Raw genomic sequence first — 23,491 nt, 5'->3', positions numbered from 1 at the left:
GCGCCCGTCGCGCGAGTTGCGCGTCGCGGGAGGGCGCCGTCTGGTGTCCATGGAAACGGGCCGCCGCGCGCGCTCCTCGCCTCGGCCGCGGCGGGTGCTGGGGGGAGGCCCGAGGCGGCCGGTAACCGAGGCAACGGGGGGGGGACTCCGCCGTAACGGGCGCCGCGGGGTGCTGTGGAGACGCGGCGGCGGCAGGGGGCACGGCCGGCGAGCGGCCGGCGCTCCGCCGTCGCGGCTCCTGCTCCCGCAGGCTGGCGGAGGTGGGACAGGCGGCCCAGGTGTCTGAGGAGAAGGGGGCCGAGGTGGGCGCGGCGCTATGGGAGGTTCGGCCGGCGGCCACCGAAGCGTCCCGGGCCGAGTACGGTGAAGCTCCGCCGGCTGGCCAGGAGCAACGCGGAGCTGCTGTGACGGCGGCAGGACTAGGGAAGGGAAGCAGCGGCCGCGATGGCCTGCCTCACGAAGCCGGGCCAGGAGAAGGCGGAGGAGGTGTGCGCGCAGCCGGGCAGGCCCCTCTTATCTCCCCTAGCTACAGCTTCCCGGTGCGCAGCCACCGGTAGCAAAACACCTCGCGGCCGGTCCTGCTGCTCCTCCGCCCTGTTGCCGGTGCCCGCGGCCGAAGGGGGACGAGCTTGAAGCAGCAGCGCGCCCCGGCGGCGGGAAGGCGTTGGCGAGCTGGGCTGCGACGGGGAAGCCTCGCTCCGGGCGCCCGCCTGCTCCCTCGCATGGGAACACGGCGTCCGGTCTGGCTCCCCCTCTGTACAGGCGAGAAAGCAATGTGCCGGAACGAACGCAGGGGAGGCGCCCCGAGATGGTCGGGTGCTTCCGCACATGGTGTACAAGAGGCCGAAGCGTTTGTCAGCTTGAAAAAAGAGAAAGCTAAGGGGGAATGCGATGGGTTTAGTTACCTGGCGAAGGTTTTAGAAAAAATAGAGCCAAACGCCACTCGGAACACAAGAAAAAGAAGCCCTACATTGTAGCTTCCGTTTTTTCTATCGCAGATTATTTCACTTCAGTCCCATTTCTACTTTTCTAAAGTCAAGTACCAAGCAAACCCCATTTTCAGTTAGAAAAAAAGAAAATTAAAGTGGAAACTGGAATTATTTTAACTTTTAATAAGAAGATACAAAGTTCTGATCCCCAGGTCAAATGGTAGGAGACAATTTCCTTGCTCACATCCCACTGTTTTCTTTCAGACTCTCCAGTATAGAAGATCTTACTCAGACCTTCTTCCAGCTGCCTGTTTTTCTCTGGTTTTTGTTCTCCTTTTCTAAACTGTTTCTCTAACACTGCACCACTATCCAAAACAGTAAGGAAGAAAACCCTCTGTCCACATAGTTATAATTCTTCAGTAGAGTCACAGATCTGTTTGTATCGAATACATGGCAGGGGGGATTATAGTTTAAGCTTTAGTTATTTCCTATCCTTAATGCAAATCAAAGTTTTAAACATGGTTTAATTGACCTGCGCACTGCAAACGAGGGATCTTTCCCCTATTTCTGTCTTCTCAAATTTGAAGAGAAGAACACAGCAAGAATATTTTTTCCCCTCACAGTTATTGTTTCTTGATTTCTTTTGTCACAGATTGAGAAACAGAAGCAGGAGCCAGTTGATTTGAAACAGCAAGCACAAAAAGATAAGAAGATGGTGAATGAACTTTTCTCTTTGTCCTCATAACAGTGGAATCTTCTGAGGAGGTTGAAAGTTCTGATTGTAGTATGAGGAACGAGCTAGTGCAATTAACTGTTACAGGTTTTGATTCAAAAGTACTGCATGAAGAATTTAAAAAAAAAAAAAAGGTGATGTGGGAGTTATCCCATGACTCTATATTATTATATCAGGTAGTAGTAGGAATATTTTACGTATTCTGAAATAGTATTAGCAACTAGCTGGGTAACCGTGAGGCCTGAGGCACAGCAAAAGCATGTTTCATTTTTAATGCACTGAACAATAACTACTTTGAATTGCTTTACAGTTCTTCACTTATTACTGTTGAATCAAGAATTCTTAAAAGGAACTGAGAAAATTACTATTTGTTAATCTGGCTTCGATAAGAAACACATAACTGCTTATCTGCACTTCAAGACAGTTATCTCCCATCCAGCAAGACTACACAAGGAACTTTCTCTCACCCTCTGTACGGGAAAGGCTATAGGTGATAGATGTGGTGGGTTGACCTTGGCTAGATGCCAGGTGCTCAGCACGCTCTATCCCTCCCCTCCTCAGCTGGACAGGGAGAATAAAAATAAAATGAAAGGCTCATGAGTCGAGATAAGGACAGGGAGATCACTCAGAAATTATCATCATGGGCAAAAGAGATGACTCAGGGAAATTTAATTTATTGCCAAACCAGAGCAGGGTAATGAGAAAATCAAATTTGAAACAGCTTCCCTGCACCCTTTTCTTCTTCCTGGGCTCGGCTTCACTCCTGAGTTCTCTACATCCTCCCACTGATCGACACAGGAGCTCACGGAATGGGGGTTGTGGTCAGTTCAACACATGTTGCCTCTGCTGCTGCTGCTTCGTTGTGCTATTCCCCTGTTCTGACGGGGGGTCCCTCCCACAGGAGACAGTTCTTTACAAATTGCTCCAGCCTGTGTCCCTCCCACAGGTGCAGTCCTCCAGGAACAGACTGCTCCAGCGTGGGTCCCCCATTGGGGCACAAATCCTGCAGCAAACTTGCTCCAGCACGGGCTCCTCTCTCCACGGGGCCACAGCTCCTCACAGGAGCTCGTTCCAGCGCGGGCTTCCCATGGGGTCACAGCCTCCTTTGGGCATCCTCCTGCTCTGGCAGGTGGATATCTGCCTGCCGTGGACCACCGTGGGCTGCAGGGGCACAGCCTGCCTCACCATGATCTTCCCCACAGGCTGCAGGGGAATCTCTGCTCTAGCGCCTGGAGCACCTCCTCCCCTCCTTCCGCACTGATCTTGATGTCCGCAGAGTTGGTTGTCTCACATACTCTCACTCAGCTGTTCTGGCTGCTGTGCAACAGCAGTTTCCCCCTCTTCTTAAACACGTTATCCCAGAGGCACTACCACCATCGCTGATGGGCTCAGCTTCAGCCAGTGGTGGGGCCATCTTAGAGTCGGCTTTGGCTCTGTCAAGACACTGGGGAAGCTTCTGGTAGCTTTTCACAGAAGCCTCTCTTGTAACGCCTCCCCACTACCAAAACCTTGCCATGCAAACCCAATAAAATTATATTGTGGATGTTGCTTTAAACTTAATTTCTAGGCTTGTTATTTCACTGGAGTGTAGCTTCTGCTGAGTTTGCAGCATTTCTTCTAATGATGGATTCTTTGTAGTTTTTTAAAACACAGCATAGAATTTCAGACATTCAGTTCTGTATGCTCTGTGTTTTATGTTACAATATGATGATGATTGGTTTATCTCAATTTCTGATTTGCAGGCAGACTATTATGCACAACAAATAAAACAACTGGAAGAGAAATGTCAGAAAAAAGTTAGAGAAATTGGCCAAATTAAATTAGAACTGAAATTAATAAGGGAGTTCTACAGGGAACAAGCAGCTATGGAGAAAGAGCTGGAAGATGTAAGTTTGTCATGAATATGCATTTGTAATGTAACTTTTCTGCGTGCAAGGCAGCGTGGAATTTGGGAGTGGAGGGCATGGCCAATCTACTGCATTGTTTTCCTTACAGAGAGTGAAGAAAAGCACTAGGTTGATAAAATGCAAGTTCTGTAGCCAGAACTCACTTCTGTAACGGTTCAGTGCTGTACGTTTGTTTGGTTTTTTACAGACTAACATGGAATCATACAAACGTGTGGGTAGACTCAGCATCTAGTACACCCTTTAAAGAAATGTATGAAGGAGCTAGCAATTGACTACAAGCAGTCTAAATCTGACTGCTTTCTCACTAGTCAGCTCAGTTAGGATGTGAATGCTGGTATGGTATCATCTTTTCAACCGCATAAGCCATTTAGAATATAAAACTAGGGACTGTCTTTCACTAAACACTTGCACAGCACACGACCTAAGCAGAGATACTTTGGAGCTATAATACAAATATTAAATAGTAGTATTGACTGTAAAACATAAAGAAGTATCCCAGTTGACATGAAAAAAGGGCCTCGAACGATTCAAGTGCCTTTCTGACTCAACTGGATTTTTTTTTCAACCACAAGAAGGGACTTAGAAACAACACCAAATGCTTTCCACGGAGACAAATGATTGTCAACAGCATCTGGATTCTTAATATATAGAATCATAGAATGGTTTGGGTTGGAAGGGACCTTAAAGATCATCTAGTTCCAACCCCCTGCCATGGGCAGGGATAGCTGCTTTTACACTATTAAATGCATGTTAGTCAAACATTTTTCAAAGAACAGTTGAGACATTGGGCTTTGAATGATCTTGATGACTGAATGAGTAGATAAAGCAGATTTCTAAAACTGATCACTAAACAGAGTGACAGATTGTGAATTACTGTCAGTGATGTGAAATTACGGACACAAGTGAACTGTGAAGGGGAAGCAAAGCAATAATACAAGTCAGAAGGTTAAGTGAATTTTATAGATTATGTAAAAATTTGATGAAGACTGTTGTTAGTGGCAGGTAGTAATTTGGTAGAATCATAGGATCATAGAATTCTATGGTAGTGCCAAATTCCTTCTTGAAGAGTACATCCACACTTTTAGTTATATGGCTGAAAAAAAATGCCATTATTAAAGAAATGCTATTTTTTATCCTAGTTAAATGAAAGTATGGAGGTTTCAAACAGGGACATCAGGAAGTGTTTGTGAGATTGGACATGAGGTTGCTTGAAGAAAAGGCAGTTTCATTTATAAGAAAAGGCAGGTTTATTTTATAAGAAAGGGCAGTTTAACTTTTACTAGAACAAAATGATTTCTCCCAATGACTACTCTGGTTTCTATAGTTTTCACAGTTCTTTGATGAGCTTTTAAACAATTTCTCATGTTACTACAAGTACGATGAATGAGTTGGAGGCTAGGTGCAGCTTTCTAATGAAAACCATGGGATGTCAGGATCCCAGAAAGATGGTATTCCTCATTTCCATCAGAAACTTTAGTACCCGTGGTGGTTCATTATTTCTCTAACAAGAAGTTGGGTGAGATGAAAACTGTGGGTATAATTTTAGAATTTACACTGTTTCAGATTTTAGCTTTGGTGCCAAAGGTCTCATGCAAAATTTAAACAGTTTTCTTCTCCCTTTCAGAAAAGACGAGAAGAAAAAGTTGAGAAAAAGCAAACAATGATGGCAGAGACTGCCCAGCATGAGACTTACTCGTAAGAAATACTTGCTTTTCCCATTTTCTACTTTACAAAACCGTCTTAGTGCTGTGTTCTGAGTAAGTTGCTCATGTTACTACATGGGCTTTTGAAGGGCAAAATCAATGATGACCGAGGCAGCACTTACATTTATATGTTAAGACTCTAGAGGAGTAATATTACCATGATAGTACTGATGTTTCCTTCATTCTTCCAGTCCAGATACAGGACTAGAAACAAAGCATGAAAAGTTGGCAGAGACCTGTAAGAATTTTACAGCTTAGCTCTGAAATTAGGACACTGAAATGTTGATTTTATTAAAAAAACCCCAAAACAAACAAATAACAAACAAAACAAACAAGAAAGGTTGTGATTAAAGCTCTTGGATTTTGTTTCCCTCTGTCCAGGCAGCTGACCAGCACTGAGAGAGAGGTGTTGAAGGAGGATGTTTGTCTTCACAGTGCATTTGCTTACCAGCTGAAAGGGACAGTAGAATTGGAGAAAATCAAACAGAAGTTAGAAGAGGACAAAAGTCTTCTGTTGCAGGAGAAGGTTTCTGCTCTGGTTTTAGTTCTGTTCCATTCTCCTCCAGGAAGGGGTCAGATGCTTCTGCAGTTACTGAATTTGAAGCTGTCTGAAGGAGAGCTCTTATTCCATCTTCATCATGGAGGAGAAAGAAGGAAGAATTTCATCTGCTAGTCCATTAAGTATAAGCCTCTCTGTAATGTATACTATATATCAAGCCTTCGTTATCTGGCTTCTCTTGTAAACAAAAACCTGATCCGAGAGATGTATTCACCTCCAGTACAAAGCTGCCTGCATGTTTACTCTGCTGTCAGTGTTGGGGAAAAAAGATTGTAAAACGACACCTCCAGATTTAGTGCAAATGAAATAAACCCCCAAACAATTTCTTTTCATCTTTTAGGAAACCACTGAGGGTTTGATTCAAAAAACGATCCTACAGATCAGTCGCCAGAAAGCACAGATTGGAGATCTGCAGCGTAAAGTAGAAAAGCTGGAGATGGACTTGTATCGCATGGCTACAGAATCTGAGAAAAAGACTCAGAAAATACAGCATCAGGCGCTGATACAAAACCAGGCAAGCATGGTGGAGATCAAGAAGCTGCAGCAACTACTAGAAATGAAGGATCGGGAGATGAACCGAGTGAAGAAACTAGCCCGGAATATCTTAAATGAGAGGACTGAGGTGGAAAGGTTCTTCCTAGATGCTCTGGAACATGTGAAGCAGGAGATCATATCCAGTAGAAAGCAGTATAAGAAAAAGGCCCAAACTGCCTATTACAGAAAAATGATGGAGGCATGTGCAGGGAAGGAAGAATTTCCCAAAATCAAAACATTCAAAAGCAACATAAATAGCACAAATTGTGTGTACAGAGACCTAGAGGAAGCAAAGAAATGCTACTGGTATTGAAATATGAAAAATTAGCGTCTATCTTCCCACTACACATGAAAAAACCCTTTGCATGATAATACTGTCTAGGTTTGGAATGCTTGTGGAGGTTTCTGTAGTGAGAATAACTGTATGAGGTATAATATCCTATCAATTAGTGATGACTTTGTGGGCACCTAATTTCAACTAGGCTATCACTTTTTGGTCGTTATTTCTACGTATTAAAGATACGATCAAAAGATTTCTTTGCATATTTTGCCATGTGCGGTGGAATTTGATATAAAACTTCCAGTATAGATGTGCTTTTGCACATTACTTTTAATAATTATTGTTGCTTCTCTAATTTATTTTTTGTTTATAGGTATTGCTCTTCCAGTATTGCTCTTTTGCTTTTTACTCACTCCAGTGAGCTAACAACACTGAAGCCTAAAAGTTACAATTAAGATGCTAACAGATCTTTACTATGTTGCTGATCATTTTAACATAAACATCCAGTAGATGTCAAATCTGGTCTTTTTTCAATTGCTTTTCTATATGTCAGAAGCTCCTACTTTGCATTGTGCTTTCAGAGGCTGTTTTCTTCAAGCTTCATAATAATCTAAAAATTAAGCCGTTACATGAAGTAGGCACTGACATATCAAAACCAAGATCACATGCAAGATGTGTGATTGACAGAATTCCATTTTATAATGAATAAAACAAAATCTCAGATGTGAGTATCTCAGAATGCAGCTTGGTTGAAATTAGGGCTACACATGCCACAGTGGCCAGGATTACAGGTCTCCAACCTTCCACTAGAAATCTGTGCCTACAAACTGCAGCAGTGTCCAGGCACTTGCATTTTAAGCCATAGAGTTAAGCTCCCCCATAGCTAAAGCTTGCATACATCCTTGGTGAGAGATCAAAATTATAATACTCCCACATCAAATGTTTCCTTAGCGGGCATTGGCTCTTGAATAACTTGGTGACACACAATCAGTTGGAATGCTTTGTTCAGTTCAGGTTATCTTATCTCAAAAATGATACAGCAGAAACCCTTCATGAAAAATCAGAGGTGAAAGTAGTTACTGAGATGTAAGGAAACTTCTCCTTGGAGCAAGAGAAGAGGGAGACAGGAGCCAAGAATGAAAATTGTTATATGTATTGACCCTTTTAAGTATGCAGGAGAAGCAAGGGAAGGACCATGTACTTGAAACTAATATATGTTAGTACTAACCTTCCCCTTCCCAGTATTTGTAACTGCTACATGTGTAACAGAAATCCTTGGTTTTGTTTCACTTAGTTTCAACAACTATAAATTCAGAAGTCAAAACCACAGCACTGTATGCTCAGATTTGATTTTTGAATTTATGTGCTATAAGTAGCTGAACAAGAGCAATGCAGAGCTAGAATTTAAAACCTGTTTCACACACACAGAATCCATGAGAAATGCATTTGAAATTTTCTTCTAATATGTTGATATTTGTGTGTTTTTCAGGGAAAAAATGCAGTTTGAAAAAGTGGATATCAGTGAGTTGACGTGGGAACAAAAAGAACGTGTTCTGCGATTGCTTTTTGCCAAAATGAATGGCACGAATCCATGGCAATATTCTGTTTCTTGAGTAGGTGAATGCTGATCTTTCTCTGTTAGAGGAGATGGGCTGATATCTCCAGGTCAGGGATTCCAAGAAACTCTGAATCTAGCATAAGGATCTAGCTAACTGTGTGGCTTGATGTGAGACTCTTCTAACTTTTTGAAAAAGGTGATTTAACCTTTTAAAAAAGTTGATATACCATATGCTAATTTTGGATATGCACCAGACAACACTGTTAGATCTTTGTGTGTAATAGCAAAAGAAAAGCAAGTGGAAGTTAATTTTGGTAGTGCTGAGGAAGAGAGAAGTGAGGAGAATTAACTTTGCTTGGTGCAGTGGGCTTGATTTTGTTCAGTCATTAATGAAACCCGATCCATCTTTACCAAACAAGTACATAATGTATATTGTGACACTAGCACTCCTCCACGTATATTTCCTTTTATTAGGTTGTAAAGCAACCTGTGCAGTATTAATAAGTACAAATACTCTCAACCAGAGTATTAAAGGTGTATTTATTCTGTAGCTCATTGTTGTCTGCATAAGAAATTTCAGAGTATGACTTTAGAGATCCCTAAAATATGGCTTACACTGGAAATGCAAAGTTCAAACAGCATTAAATATATTATAAGCTGTGAACTGAGGCATAACAGGGCCCAAAGAGAAGTCTAAAATGCTGTGATTTTTAATGTCATTTGGGGAGACCTAATGCTTAGGGTGCAATATCAGCTTCTCTGTGTTAAAAGAGTTTATTTAGTTTTTAAAAAATTAAGTTAAATTTTGTTTGCAGAAGTTAAATTAATGGAACTTCCTCAAATTTTAAGGTCATTACAATGGAACTAAGACATGTATAATTAAATGCTTTTATGGTTCCAATTTATGCATGGATTTAACTCCTTTTATGAGTATTTGCCAACATACAAAGCACTCATAAAGCTGTACAGTGTGAAAGGTTGAGAAATTGAATAGACACTACACTTTAAATTGATTTATGATTTTTTTTTAATTAAAAAACCACTCATTTGTTTATTTCACCTCATTCCCCTTCAATTATAATGATTTTGCCAGAAAATACGGAATTCCATAGCAAACAGAACTCATGTTTGATCCACGGTGCTGGGGTTGGAGAGTGTACTGCAATAGCTCAGGTGCCCTGGCATTTCTTGCTTGTGTTTGTTTTAGAAAACAATTTTGGTGTGGGGTTAGAAACCTGTCTGAGTACAAATTACCATTAGATGAGGATCACTTTGCTCTTGTGTCTTCCCCACAGGCAATACACCAGAGTTTTGACTATTTCAGCTCCAGCTGCTGCTGATACTGAAGAAGAAAGCAAAACTGGGTAAGATACTAAATTATACCACACTAGCTAACATCACCTCAGTCCTGGTTACATATAAATGAATGCAATTGTCTCTCTGTCATCCTTCCAACTTTAGAGTACTTTGGTTTGTCTGAAGATCTATGTTAGTGTATCTATACACACATAAACGTTTCTGTGACGAGAGAGGAATTTTTTATTTAGCTTGAACTTTTTGGTCACATTCATCTTTTAGCAGCAGGCATTTAGACTCAGCTCTTGGAAAAAAAAAAGGTCTTGTGCCTCCTTAAAGCCTCCTCTTATTGAAAAGCAGATTTATTATTTTTGGACGGTTCTCTTGTGAAAGGCCATGATCATACAAGGAGACACATTTTCAGCTAGCACAGTGAGTTTTGATTAAAAGGCAAAATCTATTAAGCTGATGTGGGTTCAGCATAGCATCACTTAGAATGGACCAGGATGAAGATTCATATGCCCGATTTTCCGATACAGACTCAGATACAACTATATAGCTAATTATAAGACTCCAAGGCAAGCAATATTAATTTACCTGGAGGAATAAGTAGGGAGGAGTTCTGGCATACCATCATGTCAGATGTGGGGTAGTCGAGCACACAAAACAAAATGTAATACTCAGACATCAAATGACCAGGTAACTGTTCATGAGCAGGAAACCCTAGAGGAATTTATATGGAAAGATGAGAGATACTTCCTTTGGAGAGGCAAACTGCCTCTTCCAGAAACAGGAGTGAAAGTGAGTTGTAGCCTTTTTTGCAGAGACAGGTTAAAAAAACCAGAAGTGGATGTCACAGGGCCCAATTCTCAAAGGTGGTTAAATTAACATAATTTTTGGATTTAATACTATCAAATAACTTTGAGAATCTAGACTGTAATGCCTTCTAGGCAAGAACTAATTTTTTATAAGAGACAAAGGGTTGACTATAAAGGGTTGTATTTTAATGGAGTCTGAAGAAATTTATTATGAGATACTTTATAGCTGGATTATACTTCAGAAAATACATTCTTTAGGTTAATTTTTTTATAGTGAATGTTGAAGTAAAAAGGAGAATAAACAGGTGAGTGGAAAGCAACAATAGTGAGATGAGGCAGGTATGTCATGATCAGTCAGCATCTGCAGGTTCATTGAAAAAGGCATTTCATTAACTAAAAAAGGTAGATGCAAGATCTGTATGTCTTAATTGTGATTTACCTAGAATATTTCACCTTTGCAGCACAGAAAATAATTCTCCCAACCTAATATTCATTACACAGCAGGCTGAATTATCAGATTCTTCATCATCATCTTCTGCAGTAATCCTTCTGCATACTCAGATGTTGACACCACCGAGTAAGGCAGCTGCACACTTTGCATGAAGAACAGCCACAGCAATTACCGACTCATCTACACTTTTCATTTGGGAAGTCATCTTGTGATAAAGCTGTAAATTCTAAATCCTCTGTCTGCTGCACCACTACTTTGACTATATGTTTGAAATCCACCTGAAATACAGTTATTTTCCTCCTTCTTAAAGATTTTAATTCTTTCCAAGCCAGGAGCTCAGATGACCCTGTACAAAGCACTAGGATTTGGACTAGTGGTTAGAACTTTCTATATGAGTTGCTATAATTTGATGAAGATCTAGTTTCAGTTTGCAATAAAAAGTCATTTACATGAAGCTTAAGAGTTTTTGTGATCAAATGATGTGTATGTGGAAACAGAAACAAAGCATTCCTTGAAATGCTCTATGAGGAAATTGGTCTGGAGGTTCTTGAAATACTGTAAAAAGAAAATGGATACGTGGGTTACAGGAGTCACAGACCAGCCTCTGCGAAGAGGGGAAAAATGTCAACATCACACCTAGATAATGTCTTACCATGGAAGAGTCATATTCTACATAAATTTATTAGCATGTTTTTAATTTGTAATCAAATTCAAGGTGAGGATTTTCCTCTAGGGTATAGCAGAGGAAAAAAACGAGATACAAACATTAGTGAGTGCACAGCAATTGCACTAATACATAACCATCAGTTACCAGGCATCTTCACCAGAAGGCAGGATACAAAGTGTTCACATTCAGGTTGTTTAATTAGAACAAGTAATGGTTACAGTCATTAGAATAATATTATTTTCCATGGGTGCTTGAATTGAGTTCCCTGCAGATCCCTCATGGCTGCATCATCTTCCAGGAACCAGGAATAAAAATAAGCTCTCCAGCTCCAAATGCACAGATTCTTAAAAACAGGGTATGCCAAGTCTTATCCTTTGCCAGTAATGGGACCTGCTCTCCCCAGAGAACATGACTGTATTTGAGCAAATGTGACAAGCAGTCAATCAATCAACATAAGAAATACAGTCAGGAAGAGAAAACAACAGGAAAGGTTTGTGATTAAAAAAAAGAGTTCTTTCTTCCTACTGACCTGTCTACTTACTCTCCACCTAGACCCACGTGATGCTGTGACATGAAGATACATACACATTCTTATGTTTCTGCTTCCACAATTTCATTCTGTTACAGGACCTGTAGGCATGTATCTGTTAGCACAGTAAAAAAGGCACTGAACAACTTTCAGGTGTGATGGAACCAACAGCAAGCTGGAGAATACAAGCCACATGCACAACAGGAAGAGAAGTTTTCAAGCTGTCAGAAGCACAGTGAAGGTCGCTGTAACATACAGGAATTTCTTCCATTCTCAGAAAAGCAATCAAATATGCTTTCCTGAGAAATCCTTAGAAAGCTATTTTCCAAGTGTTCTGGATACTGCTTAACACATGAAAGACTGACATTTTCAACTCCCAAACTTGCTGTCCTCATTGTGTGTGAAGTCACTTCTATGGGACACCCAAGGTGTCCCAGTTACATCATTCAAAATGAGTACTCTAACTTAAGGTGAACTCAAAATCTTAACATGTAAGATAAAGAGCTAAAGGAAAATTGCTACAAGATGTAGCCAGGAGTGAGTGACTAAGGCTAAAGACACTGAAGTGGAAATTAGAGGAATGTTCAAGTTCAGAGGGTCTGGAAATAAATGCAAATCAAGACCTATCTCACTGTCTGCCTTTTCAGTTAGATAGCTGTTTTGTCTGTGATAGGTTGTAGGTAAAAAATTGAGCTCAGCTAGCCAAAAGACACTGACAGCAACAGAAAACCCAGACTGTGCATTACATGAGCCTGCCTGATCGGCACAAGAAACAGAGGTCCTTGAGAAAACGGAGCTTTCTATTAATTCACAAGAAAATGATGATAACTGGGACAAAGCTGGGAAGAGCAGCATAGAAGAAGGGCACCAGGAACACCATCTGCAAAGGCTGATTTAGTTTCCCATAGTTGGCATAACCACAGCAGGCTTGGTAACGGTGGCATCTTCCTCTTTCCATTGTGAAATGATAGTTTTCAGCTGCGTGTAGAAGTGCACTCCCTGGAGGAGAGACACATGAAGCAGGTGTTTGGCCTTATGAATTCTTCAGCTCTGCATTAGTAGTGTATCAAACAGTTTTTGCTTTATCTACAAAAAGGTGATTGAGTGGGAACAATTCCTGTCAGCCTGCTCTTTTTAGCAGTTCCCCAAGGATTCTGGTTCTGTGAGAAAGTTTGCTACCTAGTTCTTGCTCCCTTCTCAAGCTCCTAAAAGAACGCTTGATAGAATTGGCTATTGTAACATGCATTACAGTGGCTGTGATCACTGGCTGCTCTTCAATTTCCTGGTTGAGAGGGCTTCAAAGTCTCCTTACTAATGAGGTCTGACGACCATCACCCCATTGCCATTTATAATCTGATTTATCAAAGTTCAACCCAATAGTGCACTCCGAATCAGCAAGTTACCTGCTTGCCATAGAAATTGGCATCGCCTCTGAAAGAAGCACGGGAGCCAGTGAAAGAGAACATGGGCAGAGGTACGGGGATTGGAACGTTGACACCCACCTAAAAGAAAGGAAAGCTACCATATTAATCACAAGAAGTAACAGATTGCAGAGCACTCTCTGAAAGCTACTGCATTTTGCTTCCTCAAATCTGAAGCTGGGTACTGTTGGCTGAGTAGTCTGTGATTAGTTACTACAGCTGGATGGCTACCCATGGTAAATGGTGAGTATTAATAGCAACAATTTTAGCTTGAACATACCTGCCCTACATCAACTAAGTGAGAATATTTCCGAGCTGTGGCTCCATTGGTGGTGAAGATTGCAGTTCCATTTCCATAGGGGTTGTTGTTTACCATCTCAATGGCATCATCCAAAGTGTCTGCTTCCAGAACCACTAAGACAGGCCCAAAGATTTCTTCCTTGTAGCAAGTCATGTTTGGCTGCCAAGACGAACAGCAGAAAAAGCAGCTTGCATATAGAATATAATGAACAGTGTATAATAAAAATATCCTAGTAAACTGGATACAATAAACACACATACTGCTAACGCTCAGGGTGTTCCTTGGATCACCCGTCATACTGCATTGTCGCAGGCCATGCTTCAGTCCTCCTTGCCTTTTCACTATTTCCCATGACCTGGTATCTATGTAGTCCACTAAAGAGGGCACTACTTTTCACCTCAGGAGCTCTTTCTGCTTTCACCACCTGCCTAAACTCACTTACAGGTCTACTTTGACCAAGGCTGATTGAGACTGGGATAGTTTAATTCAGTTAATCCTGTTAATTCAGCATAGTTTACTTCAGTTCTTGTTGACAAAGTGACTAAAACCTGCTGTCCTACTCAGTGTCCAGGATTTATGTCTGATAATTAGCACATCTGACACATACAAAACCACCAACTGGAGAATACTTTAATCACTAATAGCTAGTGCAGCAAACCACAAAGCATTCACTTGACAAGTTGTAAGTTTTACAAGGCTTACTATGTTATTAACTACTCTGTAAGAAAACTAAGAATCATAAAAACGCAGTGAAACATTTGCTTTTGAATACCTAACAGTATTTATGACACATCACAGGAAAGTGAAGTATTTTAAGATGTGTAATGAAAATAAGACAAGAAAATGCTGAGATATATTAAAAGCCTGAGTTATGTAATAGCATAAAATTAATAATGGCATAAAATAAAGTACAATAGCAGAATTATTAAGATTGGTTTGATCTCATGGAATCACTCACCAAAAGACCCATGAAGAACTGAATACTTAAATATTAAGGAACCATACCAGCTAATTGCATAAACACAAAAGAATGAATTTAGGTATGAAAACTCACGTGGATGTACCTGGTAAAGAATATTCCCCCACAGCAGTGTCCATCTGTTGCACACCATGCATTATATTGAGAGGCTCGCTCAACAAAGTTGTGAATATATTTGACAACCAAGAGATTTTTGTACATTATTCTATATTATTCTCATGAAGATTTCCAAATATTTAACTTTTGTTTCTGCAAGTCCTTAAATTGCAAACTGCAGGAGTGTGTAACAGAGGAAGGAAAACTGCAAGTTTGGCTGTTCATCATACTCCTCCTTAGGCATCAGCTGCTTGTCACTACTACAGATAGTACACTATGCTCCCTGGACAGCTAGTTTAACACGGTACAAAATGCCCATATCTTCTTTTAATTGGCTGCAATCCATTCAATTTAAGATCATTAACTTCATTCACAGTATGTTGCACTACTGCAAAGTCTTTTATCACCTCCACAACAGCATGACAATGAGCACTTCATTGGAATTATGTGAAGGAAGGCTGAGCCATTAGGGGCTTTCTACGTGGTTGTTATTGACACTGACTGATTTGGGTAACCCATTTTTTCAGTTGTCCCTGCAATATACGCTATCAAGCACTGGTTTTGGTCATCTTACCTTGACTTTGGCAAGGATCGTTGGCCCGACAAAATTGCCATTTTCATAACCCTTCACTTTGACATTACGTCCATCCAGAAGAAGGCTGGCACCTTCTTCTACGCCTTTCTCAATCAGATGGCAAACCCGCTCCTTAGCCTGGGGACTAATTAGAGGCCCTAGGTCTGCTCCAGGCTGGTCTCCTGTGAAGAGGCAGAGATGCCAAGTTTTTAACCCGGACAGCTTCCTCTCCACAGGCATCAAGGAGCTAACTACACTGGCAGGAAAAATCTGAAATTCTTCATGTTTCTCAGACACAGAACAAAGATTGGAGACATTAATGAAGAGGAGTAATAGCCTGCAACTCTCATAATCAACAAATAAGAGAACTCTAAGTATAAGCATAATTTTAGGTCACTGGGAAGCCAAAATTCAACAATGGATTCTACTCAGAAAGGAAACTTTCCCCCTTTGCAGGACTTTATTGAACATAAACAAAAGATCATTATCCTAGTATTAACAAGTCTAGTTTTTCCAAAGTACTTGTTTCCATTTTTCCTTTTTATCACATGCTTACTAAAAATGGGAAGGATCTCCAAGTATATAGATATAAATGGTAGGTTTGAGTTAATCATAACCTCAAAGCTCTAGTTAAAACAAGACTGATCCTGTAAACCTTGCATCAGAGTCATACTGCCAAGCCTTTCTACATACTCCTAACTCCCAACACTAGAGCTGTGTTTCCCAATCCAGATAATCTGCTAGCTCCTACCTTTACACATTAAATCTATAGTGCAAATAGCTTCGAGGGACACATTGCAACTGACCTAAAAACCTATAGTTGTACAGAAGTGAAGTACCTCATAAGAAATTATCACAGTCTGTACCTGCATTTACACGTAGATGTTTGGCTCTATCCACAAGCTCTGGCAGCCATTTCTGAGCTTCTCCCACTAGAATTGCTGTAGACAGGGCCATGCAGCGTTGGCCGGCTGCTCCAAAAGCAGCTCCAACCAGCTGGTTCAAGGTGTTCTCTTTATTGGCATCAGGCATCACCACACCATGGTTCTTGGCCCCCTGAAATATAACACATCCACAGTCCCCCATTATTAATCACCCCAGCCCACTTCTCTAGCTCTCTGGCAGTATCCTCATATAGTAGCTATGACTCTGCTACCAACAGGCTGGCAAGAAGGGCAGCCTCATCGCTTAACTACCAGTATCAAAGTCAGCTGCTGCTGCTGAGTGGCGTGGTCTTTGTTAACATTCACAGGAGACAGAGGCAGTCTACATGCTGAAGTGTGCTCCATTCAGAGGCATTACCATGTTGGCCTGGACTCTCTTGCCATTCCGGGATCCTCTCTCATAGATGTACTCGCCAGCTTGGTTAGATCCCACAAAGCTGATTGCTCTGATATCCGGATGGTCACAAATGAAATTCACAGCTTCAAATAGGAAATAATACGTTATAACTGTGGTGCACAAATGCTTCCCTCTGTTCCCATCCCCACAGTGCTAAAATCTATGTATCTTTCTTCTTATCAGAATTCCATGTTTCTTACACCTCAGTTTCCTCCACTGCCTATTAATGCCTCTCTCCATTAATTTCTCAGCATGTGTACTCCTGCTCCTGTCCTCATACACCTGGCTCTCTGCCATCTCTTCATGCTTTGAGCATCTCCCAAGGTGCCTGAGTGATGCCAAAGCAAAGTAACTGTTTTCTGTTTGTACCCTCATGTTCTGAAGCTACTTGTGTGCTGTCAAAAGTATCATCTTAGGAGGCAGAATACTGGCATCCACTGCATATTTAGTGAGGCATTTAATTCTAGGTTAGGCTTCCTTGTGAAACCAGGATGATTTATCTACTTATTTTAGTTGGAGCTTAGGTTGCTAAATAGCATTGAACACTTAACATCCTTCGGGAACTCTGATCCCAGCCCCCAAAATTTTGTCCACTACATATATCTCCCGAAGATTTGGTACAAGATGGCAGAGAATAATCTCCCAGTCACCTCCCTTCACCTCCATCAAGAGGGCTGAAGCATGTGTTCAAACCTATCTAACAGCTTCAGTATTAGACTCTTCAAATGGTACCTCCACTGATCACATACCACAACACTTACACACTCCAGCCATCTCCCAGGAAGGGCTGTTATTACCTTCATGTTGTCCATGGATGATATTCAGGGTCCCATCGGGGGCACCAGCATCCTGAAACAGCTTGGCAAGGAACATGAGTGCTCCTGGCACACGCTCAGATGGTTTCATCAAGAAGGTGTTTCCACAAACCATGGCCATAGGGAACATCCAAAGAGGAATCATGGCTGGGAAATTGAACGGTGCGATTCCAGCACACACACCCAGAGGCAGACGGTAGGTATAAGTGTCCATGTCTTTAGTGATGGAGGGCATGGTCTCTCCCAGTATGAGGGATGTCACACTGCAAGCATGTTCAACCACCTCTGCGGCAGAAAGGGCAATATGCCACTAGATGATCTGTTACCAATTAGTCCCTGAACTCCCTTCTTACCACTGCCTTGACCCAAGTTTTTTTTCCAGCCTCTTTCCCACACCTTAAATCTCATTGTACTCCAGAAAATCCCTTTGCTCTGCAAGCACTGTGAGCTCACTGTAAATGGATTATCTCTCAAGTGCATTATATGTCAATGTGATAGGAACAAAGACACACAGCCCCAGTAAAAGCAGCACAGGTACAGTATTACTGCACCATCTGCAACGCAACCTTAGTCATCTGAGTACGAGTGAGAAGTTCTTGCCCCTTCAGAGCAATCTGTAGTCACTCCTATGAAAAAGAAGGATCTAACAACTTGAAAGTGATTTTAGGAAACTCTAAGGGAACTTTTCAGGTTAGAGTTAAATTGCCCCTTTTCTTTCAGTAGGAGCCTATGAAGGGAGCTACATGTACAGAATCCCAGAGCAATGAGTTGCTCAGAAGACCTCCTTCCCTTCCTACAGGTTCTCAAAGCCCCTTTTTTAACAGGAGCAGCCAGCAGCTTACGGAGGCCTCGGAACACATCTCCCTCAGCATCAGCCAGGGTCTTCCCTTGCTCAAAGGTGATGAGTTTTGAAATTTCTTTCTGAAAATGGAAACCAGAAAGTTTATGAATGTTGGAAAAGTGCCTGCCCGTGAAATAGGGTGCAGGGATAAGACAATTGAAGAGACTTGAAGATCACAATGAACAGACTGAGCAGAACCCAGAAGAGCCACACTGACTGACAGGAAACCACAAAGGTGACATTCTAAAAAAATAAATTAAACAAAAAAAAAAAAAAAAAGGTGGGTTGGCCTGTACTGCGCAGCTTTCAGATGTCGCACCACAGACACACTGAAAAAGCAATCACGGAAACTCAAAGACATAGCAACATACTTCTCCCACTTCTTTACCAGCTGGCACACTCTCCATCAAGGCTGAAAGTTCCTCTTGTGGTCTTCTGGTAAAGGGAGAAATGCAGAATAATATTCTCCAAGAAGCACTGCCTCTCCGTCCCCATTTAATGGACAGTGCTTTGCTACACCTCTCAACGCCAGCATCTCAGTTGGCTCCTCAATCATGGCAACAACACCTCATCAAGAACTCTGTAAACCCCAAGTCTCCCAATTTAATTCCTAAAGTCAACTGCAACACATTCAGCAACAGCCATCACACAAAGCCACAGTGTCTCACCAGATTGTCTTTGATGAGTTGTTGATAACGCAGGAAGATTTGCTGGCGACTCAAAACAGAAGTTTCTGACCAGTTCCAAAATGCCTTTTTGCAAGAAGCCACAGCTGCCTCCATCTCACTGGCTGTGGCTTTTGGTACACGGCCAACCACTTCATTTGTGGCCTGAAGGAAAAAACAAACTGCAGCAAATCTCAACTTTTCCACCTGTTCTTGCCAACCAGTCAACAGTCCTTTCATACCACACACCTAATTTCCTTGTTCTACAAGTATCTGTACTCCTGAGGGGAGAACATGAAAGAGACTCCTTCCTTGGTGCACACAAAAGGCCTCTGCTACAACTGGAAGAGTTCTGAAAACTTGCACTCTACACATCTCAAATTCGGCACCCAGAAAGCTGCAAATGCAATGCTGATTTCCAAGTTGGGAGTTGACGTGACTTCTCTATCTTGAAGCTTCCAGTAAGTATAAGGCAAAGATTTCCGTGGACTGTGGTCTTTTCCCTCTGCATCATCTTGGCTCATCTGCTGTCCCTCTTACACATTACATACCGCAAGGTTTCTTACAGAAAAGCATTATCTGACTGTGCACTGGCCACTGACATTAGTTTACCTAGACCACTAGGCCAAAGTAAGATTTTTACAAGCAACCTTAGTTCTACAGTATTTTAACTTTAAAAGCTTGTCTTCACCGGTTTAACCTCCTTCTAACACACTCTTAAAAATTAAGTCTGCTTTGACATGGCAAAAACATCAGGTACATCACTAAGAGAGAAACTACTCAAAACAAGAGAAAGAAAATTAAACAAGAACAGTGGTCGCCACATAGAGACCAAATGAGCTTTGCAAACACAGCTCACTGCTCTGATCACCTCCACACAGCAAGTCAAAATAGGGCTTTACAGAGAAAAGTTTTAGAAATCACTGTCCAAATACTTACTAGGGAGGTCAGAAGGATAGGAGTTATGAGTGCAACCTTATTTGTCTTTGGTGGAGGACTCTGACAAGTACAAGATCTACTAGCCTAAGATTATTTTGCACTGCACAGCATCTAATCTATATATTCACTGTGAATATTGTGGCTCACAGATAGAAGCTCTCTGAAAGAAGAGGAGCTTCAGCTGTCAGCATTTTTTACCTTGGTCTGAGAGTGAAATCAGCCTCTATCAGGACTCAGCTGGCATCAAATCACACCTGGTTGATTTCACATACAGGGTGAAAGAAACCCTTCAGAAATTTGACATACTGATCACAGAGCCTGTCTATGAGCAAAAAAAAAAAAACCATAAGCAGAGTTTAAGCTTCCTTTCCAGAGGGTTTTACTACACAGGGGAGATAAAGGAGGTCATCGCTTTCCTAAGACTGACATTTCATGTGAAAAGAAAATTGAGAAGCAATTACACAGTGTAAAATCCATCTTAAACTCCAAGTCTAAACCTTTCTCACAAAATAGACCTAATTTTCCCTTTTACCAAATGTTTGAAGAGAGGCAGAGACCCTTGCTGCACAGTGATCATTAAAACATAAGCTGAGACCGCTTCACTTACCGGGTTATGGATATCAATCCATTCAGTAGTTTTGGACTCAATAAATTTCCCATCAATGAAGAGTTTGGTTGTTGGCTGTGGGGGACAAAACACTGGACAGTGAGTGATCTTTGTCTCAAGGTGCCTAAACACCAATGTGCCTTATCACACGCAAGCCTTCATCATTTACTGCTATACTGCCCCCTACATCCAGTGTTCACAGCAAGACTCAGCTAAGTGCTTAGGCTGAGTCTAAGAGACTAAGCATTTTTCATGCCCTCTGCCCCATTTTTTTCTCACTTCACACCAAAATGGCCAAAATTCTCTCTATAAAAAGTTATAGAAATAATACGTTGCTATGCTTATGTTCAGAACTATTTCAATCTACTTAATCACCTACTTCGCTAAGTTAGAAAACTGAAAAAAACCCCTCCAATAAGCGGTCAGAAGAAACAGTTAATAATTCACCTCGTGAGAATTCCACGTACCCAGTGCACACTGTCCTATGTGTTTCCTTTCCATCAAGCCACTAAGTAGGTTCATCTCTCCAGCTAATAGCTACAGGCATAAAATAGGACTTTCCCTGCTCCCCACTTGGTCCTGCTACTGAGAGCAAAGACCCTCCATCCGCAGCTTTCACAGTGACTGGGCAGCCAGCACAGAAAACAGAACTTTCCAACTCAGATGCAGAGGAGAGAAAAGGAAAGTTTAGAAGAAGGAGTTTAGGTAAATGTAGGACAGAAGGAAAAGCAGAGGTAGGAGCTGTAACTAGCGTTGGATAGGCAACAGAACTGTATCATGCAGGAAAACAGATTGGGACTGTATAAATGAAGAAACTAGAAACTAGGAGTTGATATTGGGAGGTAAGGAGAGAACTAGGAGAAAGTAAGAACCAGTTAATCATGCCACAGAACAGTGACTCAGGGAGAATGGATAATAGGAAGGGGAAACAAATCTGCTGTGTGAAGAACAAAAATGGGACAGATCAACAGAACTGGGATATAAACCCAAACATATCAAGAAACTCTGTGAAGAAATTAGGATGTGGAATTATGAGAGGGAGATGAAGATTAGGATGCTGTCCAAGGTGTAATGAAGGGAAAGAGATCAGGAATATAAATGGTGTTGACTGGACAAGTAATGACAGTGCAAAGTGGATGAGAGTGAAAAAAGTGAACAGCAATGAGAGTTGGACAAGCTGAGAAAGCTCGATGAAGAGAAAGCTAGGATGAGAAGTACAAAGGAAGGCTGTTAATGGATAAGCAAGACCTGGTGATTTAGGATGTAATACCAGGAGTGAATCAAGAAAGAACAAAAAGTTGCAGATGATAATGTAGCTGGAATTACACTTGGAAAAGAGAGGCAGAAGTCTGTGCCTACGAAAACACAACCCCCTCTAGAACCTGGAAGGAAGTGCAGGAAATCCGAGTCCCTTGACTGCCAGAAAAGGTCTCTTCAGTGGACCTACAAGTTCCAATGCTTTGTGACCCACGTGGACTTCAGTGCAGTGGAATTTAAGTTTTGTTTTGTTTTGGGTTTTTTTTCCCCAAATTGCTTAAAAGGGATATCTAGAAAATTGCACATACAACAAAAAAATATTTTAAGTGAGCCAGAAGATGCTGAATTAAGATTGATCACACTTTTTCCATATGATCACCCCCTTTTTTCTATACAGAATGAGCTTGCTATGCTTCCTACAAGGACTATAGTAAAGCAAAGTTTTCAGAGAATAGTGATTTAGCTGTTCAGAACCTAGAGAGTGTACAGCCATGGATACCAGAAGAAAAATGGCACTATAACAGTTAAAAGTTCTTCAATACTGCCCAAACAAAACCAGATTCTCTCTCCGACACAAATAGATGATATGACACCCGTCCTCACAGCTCAAACCCACCTTTTTTCACGTATTATCATTAGTCATATATTCTACATTCATTTTTGCCGATCTTATTGTAGGAATATTACACATAGTAAAAGAAATCTAAAACTTGGGGGAAAAAATGGTATGCTACTTAAGGAACACGGAGAAAACACTGAGCTAACATACCGCCCTTAGGGGTATATCCTCTGGGCCAGGCAGGGCTCGCTCTACACGGAGTAACGTGGGGTGGTTCCCTGGACGGCTATCCCGGGACTCGCGGCGGGAGCGGCCCGAGCGGGCGCTTCTCAGCTCCGGAGCCAAACAAATCTGACACTGAACTGGTTTTCCTTCCCTCCTGCTGGGCGCGGGGCCCTCCGTGCCCGGTGGACGGGCAGCCCCGAGTGTTTGCTCCAGACATACGAACCGGGAGCCGCAGGGAGGGGAGCTGGGCTGCGCTGGTCACACTACCTCACAAGAGAAGACTCCCCCGGCCCCGCGGCCTCCCCCGCCCGCCGGCTCCGCTATAGGGACGGGCACTCACCACCGAGGACGAGGAGACAGAAGCAGCGGCTGAGGTGATCCAGGGGGGGCCGGGTCTCCGCGACAGCTGGACGGGAGGGGAAGCATAGAGCAGCCCGGTTCCTCAGGGCTCCCGACCGCCTCAAAACCCCGCACCCCCGCGCACGGGTCCGATTAAGAACCCAGCCCTCCGCCATCGGCGGCTTCCCGCTCGGGACCACCCCACCCCACCGGGCCAGGTGGGCCGCGACCCCCTCCGCCGCCCGCTCCGCTCCGTTCCCCTCCCCTGTCCTCTCCTGCCCTGCCGAGCCGGGGCCGGGGCCTCACCCTCAGCGCCACCCACCGCCGCCCGCCCCAGGCACCGCGCGCCGCCGCTACCGCCGCCATCCCGGCCGAGGGTCGCTGCACCGCGCCCCCCGACGGCGCCTCTGGCCCCGCCCCCGCCCTGCCGAGGCCCCGCCCCCGCGCGCTCATTGGCCTCCCGCGCACCGGCCTCTCCCGCTGCGGTACCCGCTCTGGCGGGGCTCTCGCGGCCCGCAGCCAATCGCCGTCAGCAAGCCGGTGCTCCCGCCCCCAGCCCTCCACGCCC

At 42.7% G+C, this 23,491-nt stretch overlaps 2 protein-coding genes across 5 annotated transcripts; one reads left to right on the top strand and one right to left on the bottom strand.

Annotated features, from left to right (window-relative positions):
- Positions 1 to 13: 13 nt before the first annotated feature.
- BBOF1 (basal body orientation factor 1) lies at positions 14 to 11,366 on the top strand. Of its 3 annotated transcripts, none has more exons than XM_030481347.1 (9): positions 14 to 121; positions 1,582 to 1,644; positions 2,609 to 3,548; positions 5,194 to 5,264; positions 5,654 to 5,798; positions 6,172 to 6,671; positions 8,135 to 8,258; positions 9,499 to 9,567; positions 10,819 to 11,366. In XM_030481347.1, exons 3-7 carry the CDS (start codon positions 3,357 to 3,359, stop codon positions 8,256 to 8,258), a joined length of 1,032 nt encoding a protein of 343 aa, XP_030337207.1. In that variant the 5' UTR covers positions 14 to 121; positions 1,582 to 1,644; positions 2,609 to 3,356; the 3' UTR covers positions 9,499 to 9,567; positions 10,819 to 11,366. The 3 variants fall into 3 exon arrangements, with proteins under 3 accessions (XP_030337207.1, XP_030337205.1, XP_030337206.1); XM_030481345.1 differs by having other exon boundaries at positions 53 to 486; positions 3,405 to 3,548; XM_030481346.1 differs by lacking the exon at positions 14 to 121 and having other exon boundaries at positions 269 to 1,644.
- A 64-nt stretch (positions 11,367 to 11,430) lies between these two features.
- Positions 11,431 to 23,315, bottom strand: ALDH6A1 (aldehyde dehydrogenase 6 family member A1). Of its 2 annotated transcripts, none has more exons than XM_030481336.1 (12): positions 23,230 to 23,315; positions 22,925 to 22,990; positions 20,544 to 20,618; positions 19,001 to 19,162; positions 18,334 to 18,412; positions 17,474 to 17,776; positions 16,638 to 16,759; positions 16,202 to 16,391; positions 15,336 to 15,517; positions 13,666 to 13,845; positions 13,368 to 13,466; positions 11,431 to 12,963 (listed from the first exon to the last, which is right to left on the bottom strand). In XM_030481336.1, exons 1-12 carry the CDS (start codon positions 23,287 to 23,289, stop codon positions 12,859 to 12,861), a joined length of 1,623 nt encoding a protein of 540 aa, XP_030337196.1. In that variant the 5' UTR covers positions 23,290 to 23,315; the 3' UTR covers positions 11,431 to 12,858. The 2 variants fall into 2 exon arrangements, with proteins under 2 accessions (XP_030337196.1, XP_030337197.1); XM_030481337.1 differs by having other exon boundaries at positions 23,281 to 23,304.
- Positions 23,316 to 23,491: the final 176 nt, after the last annotated feature.

Source organism: Strigops habroptila, chromosome 4 (genome assembly GCF_004027225.2).
Source record: "Strigops habroptila isolate Jane chromosome 4, bStrHab1.2.pri, whole genome shotgun sequence".
Classification (NCBI taxonomy): Eukaryota; Metazoa; Chordata; class Aves; order Psittaciformes; family Psittacidae; genus Strigops; species Strigops habroptila.
Note: the sequence above shows the minus strand (reverse complement) of the source record. Positions and strands in the feature narration are given on the sequence as shown.

What these genes read in the sequence shown, in the direction of transcription:
- BBOF1 (XM_030481345.1), top strand. Translation starts at nt 445, where the DNA reads ATGGCCTGCCTCACGAAGCCGGGCCAGGAGAAGGCGGAGGAG. An exon ending in CACAAAAAGATAAGAAGATG is followed by an intron (nt 1,645 to 3,404) that starts GTGAATGAACTT and finishes TCTGATTTGCAG; the next exon opens with GCAGACTATTATGCACAACA. An exon ending in TGGAGAAAGAGCTGGAAGAT is followed by an intron (nt 3,549 to 5,193) that starts GTAAGTTTGTCA and finishes TCTCCCTTTCAG; the next exon opens with AAAAGACGAGAAGAAAAAGT.
- ALDH6A1 (XM_030481336.1), bottom strand. Translation starts at nt 23,289, where the DNA reads ATGGCGGCGGTAGCGGCGGCGCGCGGTGCCTGGGGCGGGCGGCGGTGG. An exon ending in CTGTCTCCTCGTCCTCGGTG is followed by an intron (nt 20,619 to 22,924) that starts GTGAGTGCCCGT and finishes TGTCCCCCACAG; the next exon opens with CCAACAACCAAACTCTTCAT. An exon ending in ACATCTACGTGTAAATGCAG is followed by an intron (nt 15,518 to 16,201) that starts GTACAGACTGTG and finishes GCCTCTTCACAG; the next exon opens with GAGACCAGCCTGGAGCAGAC.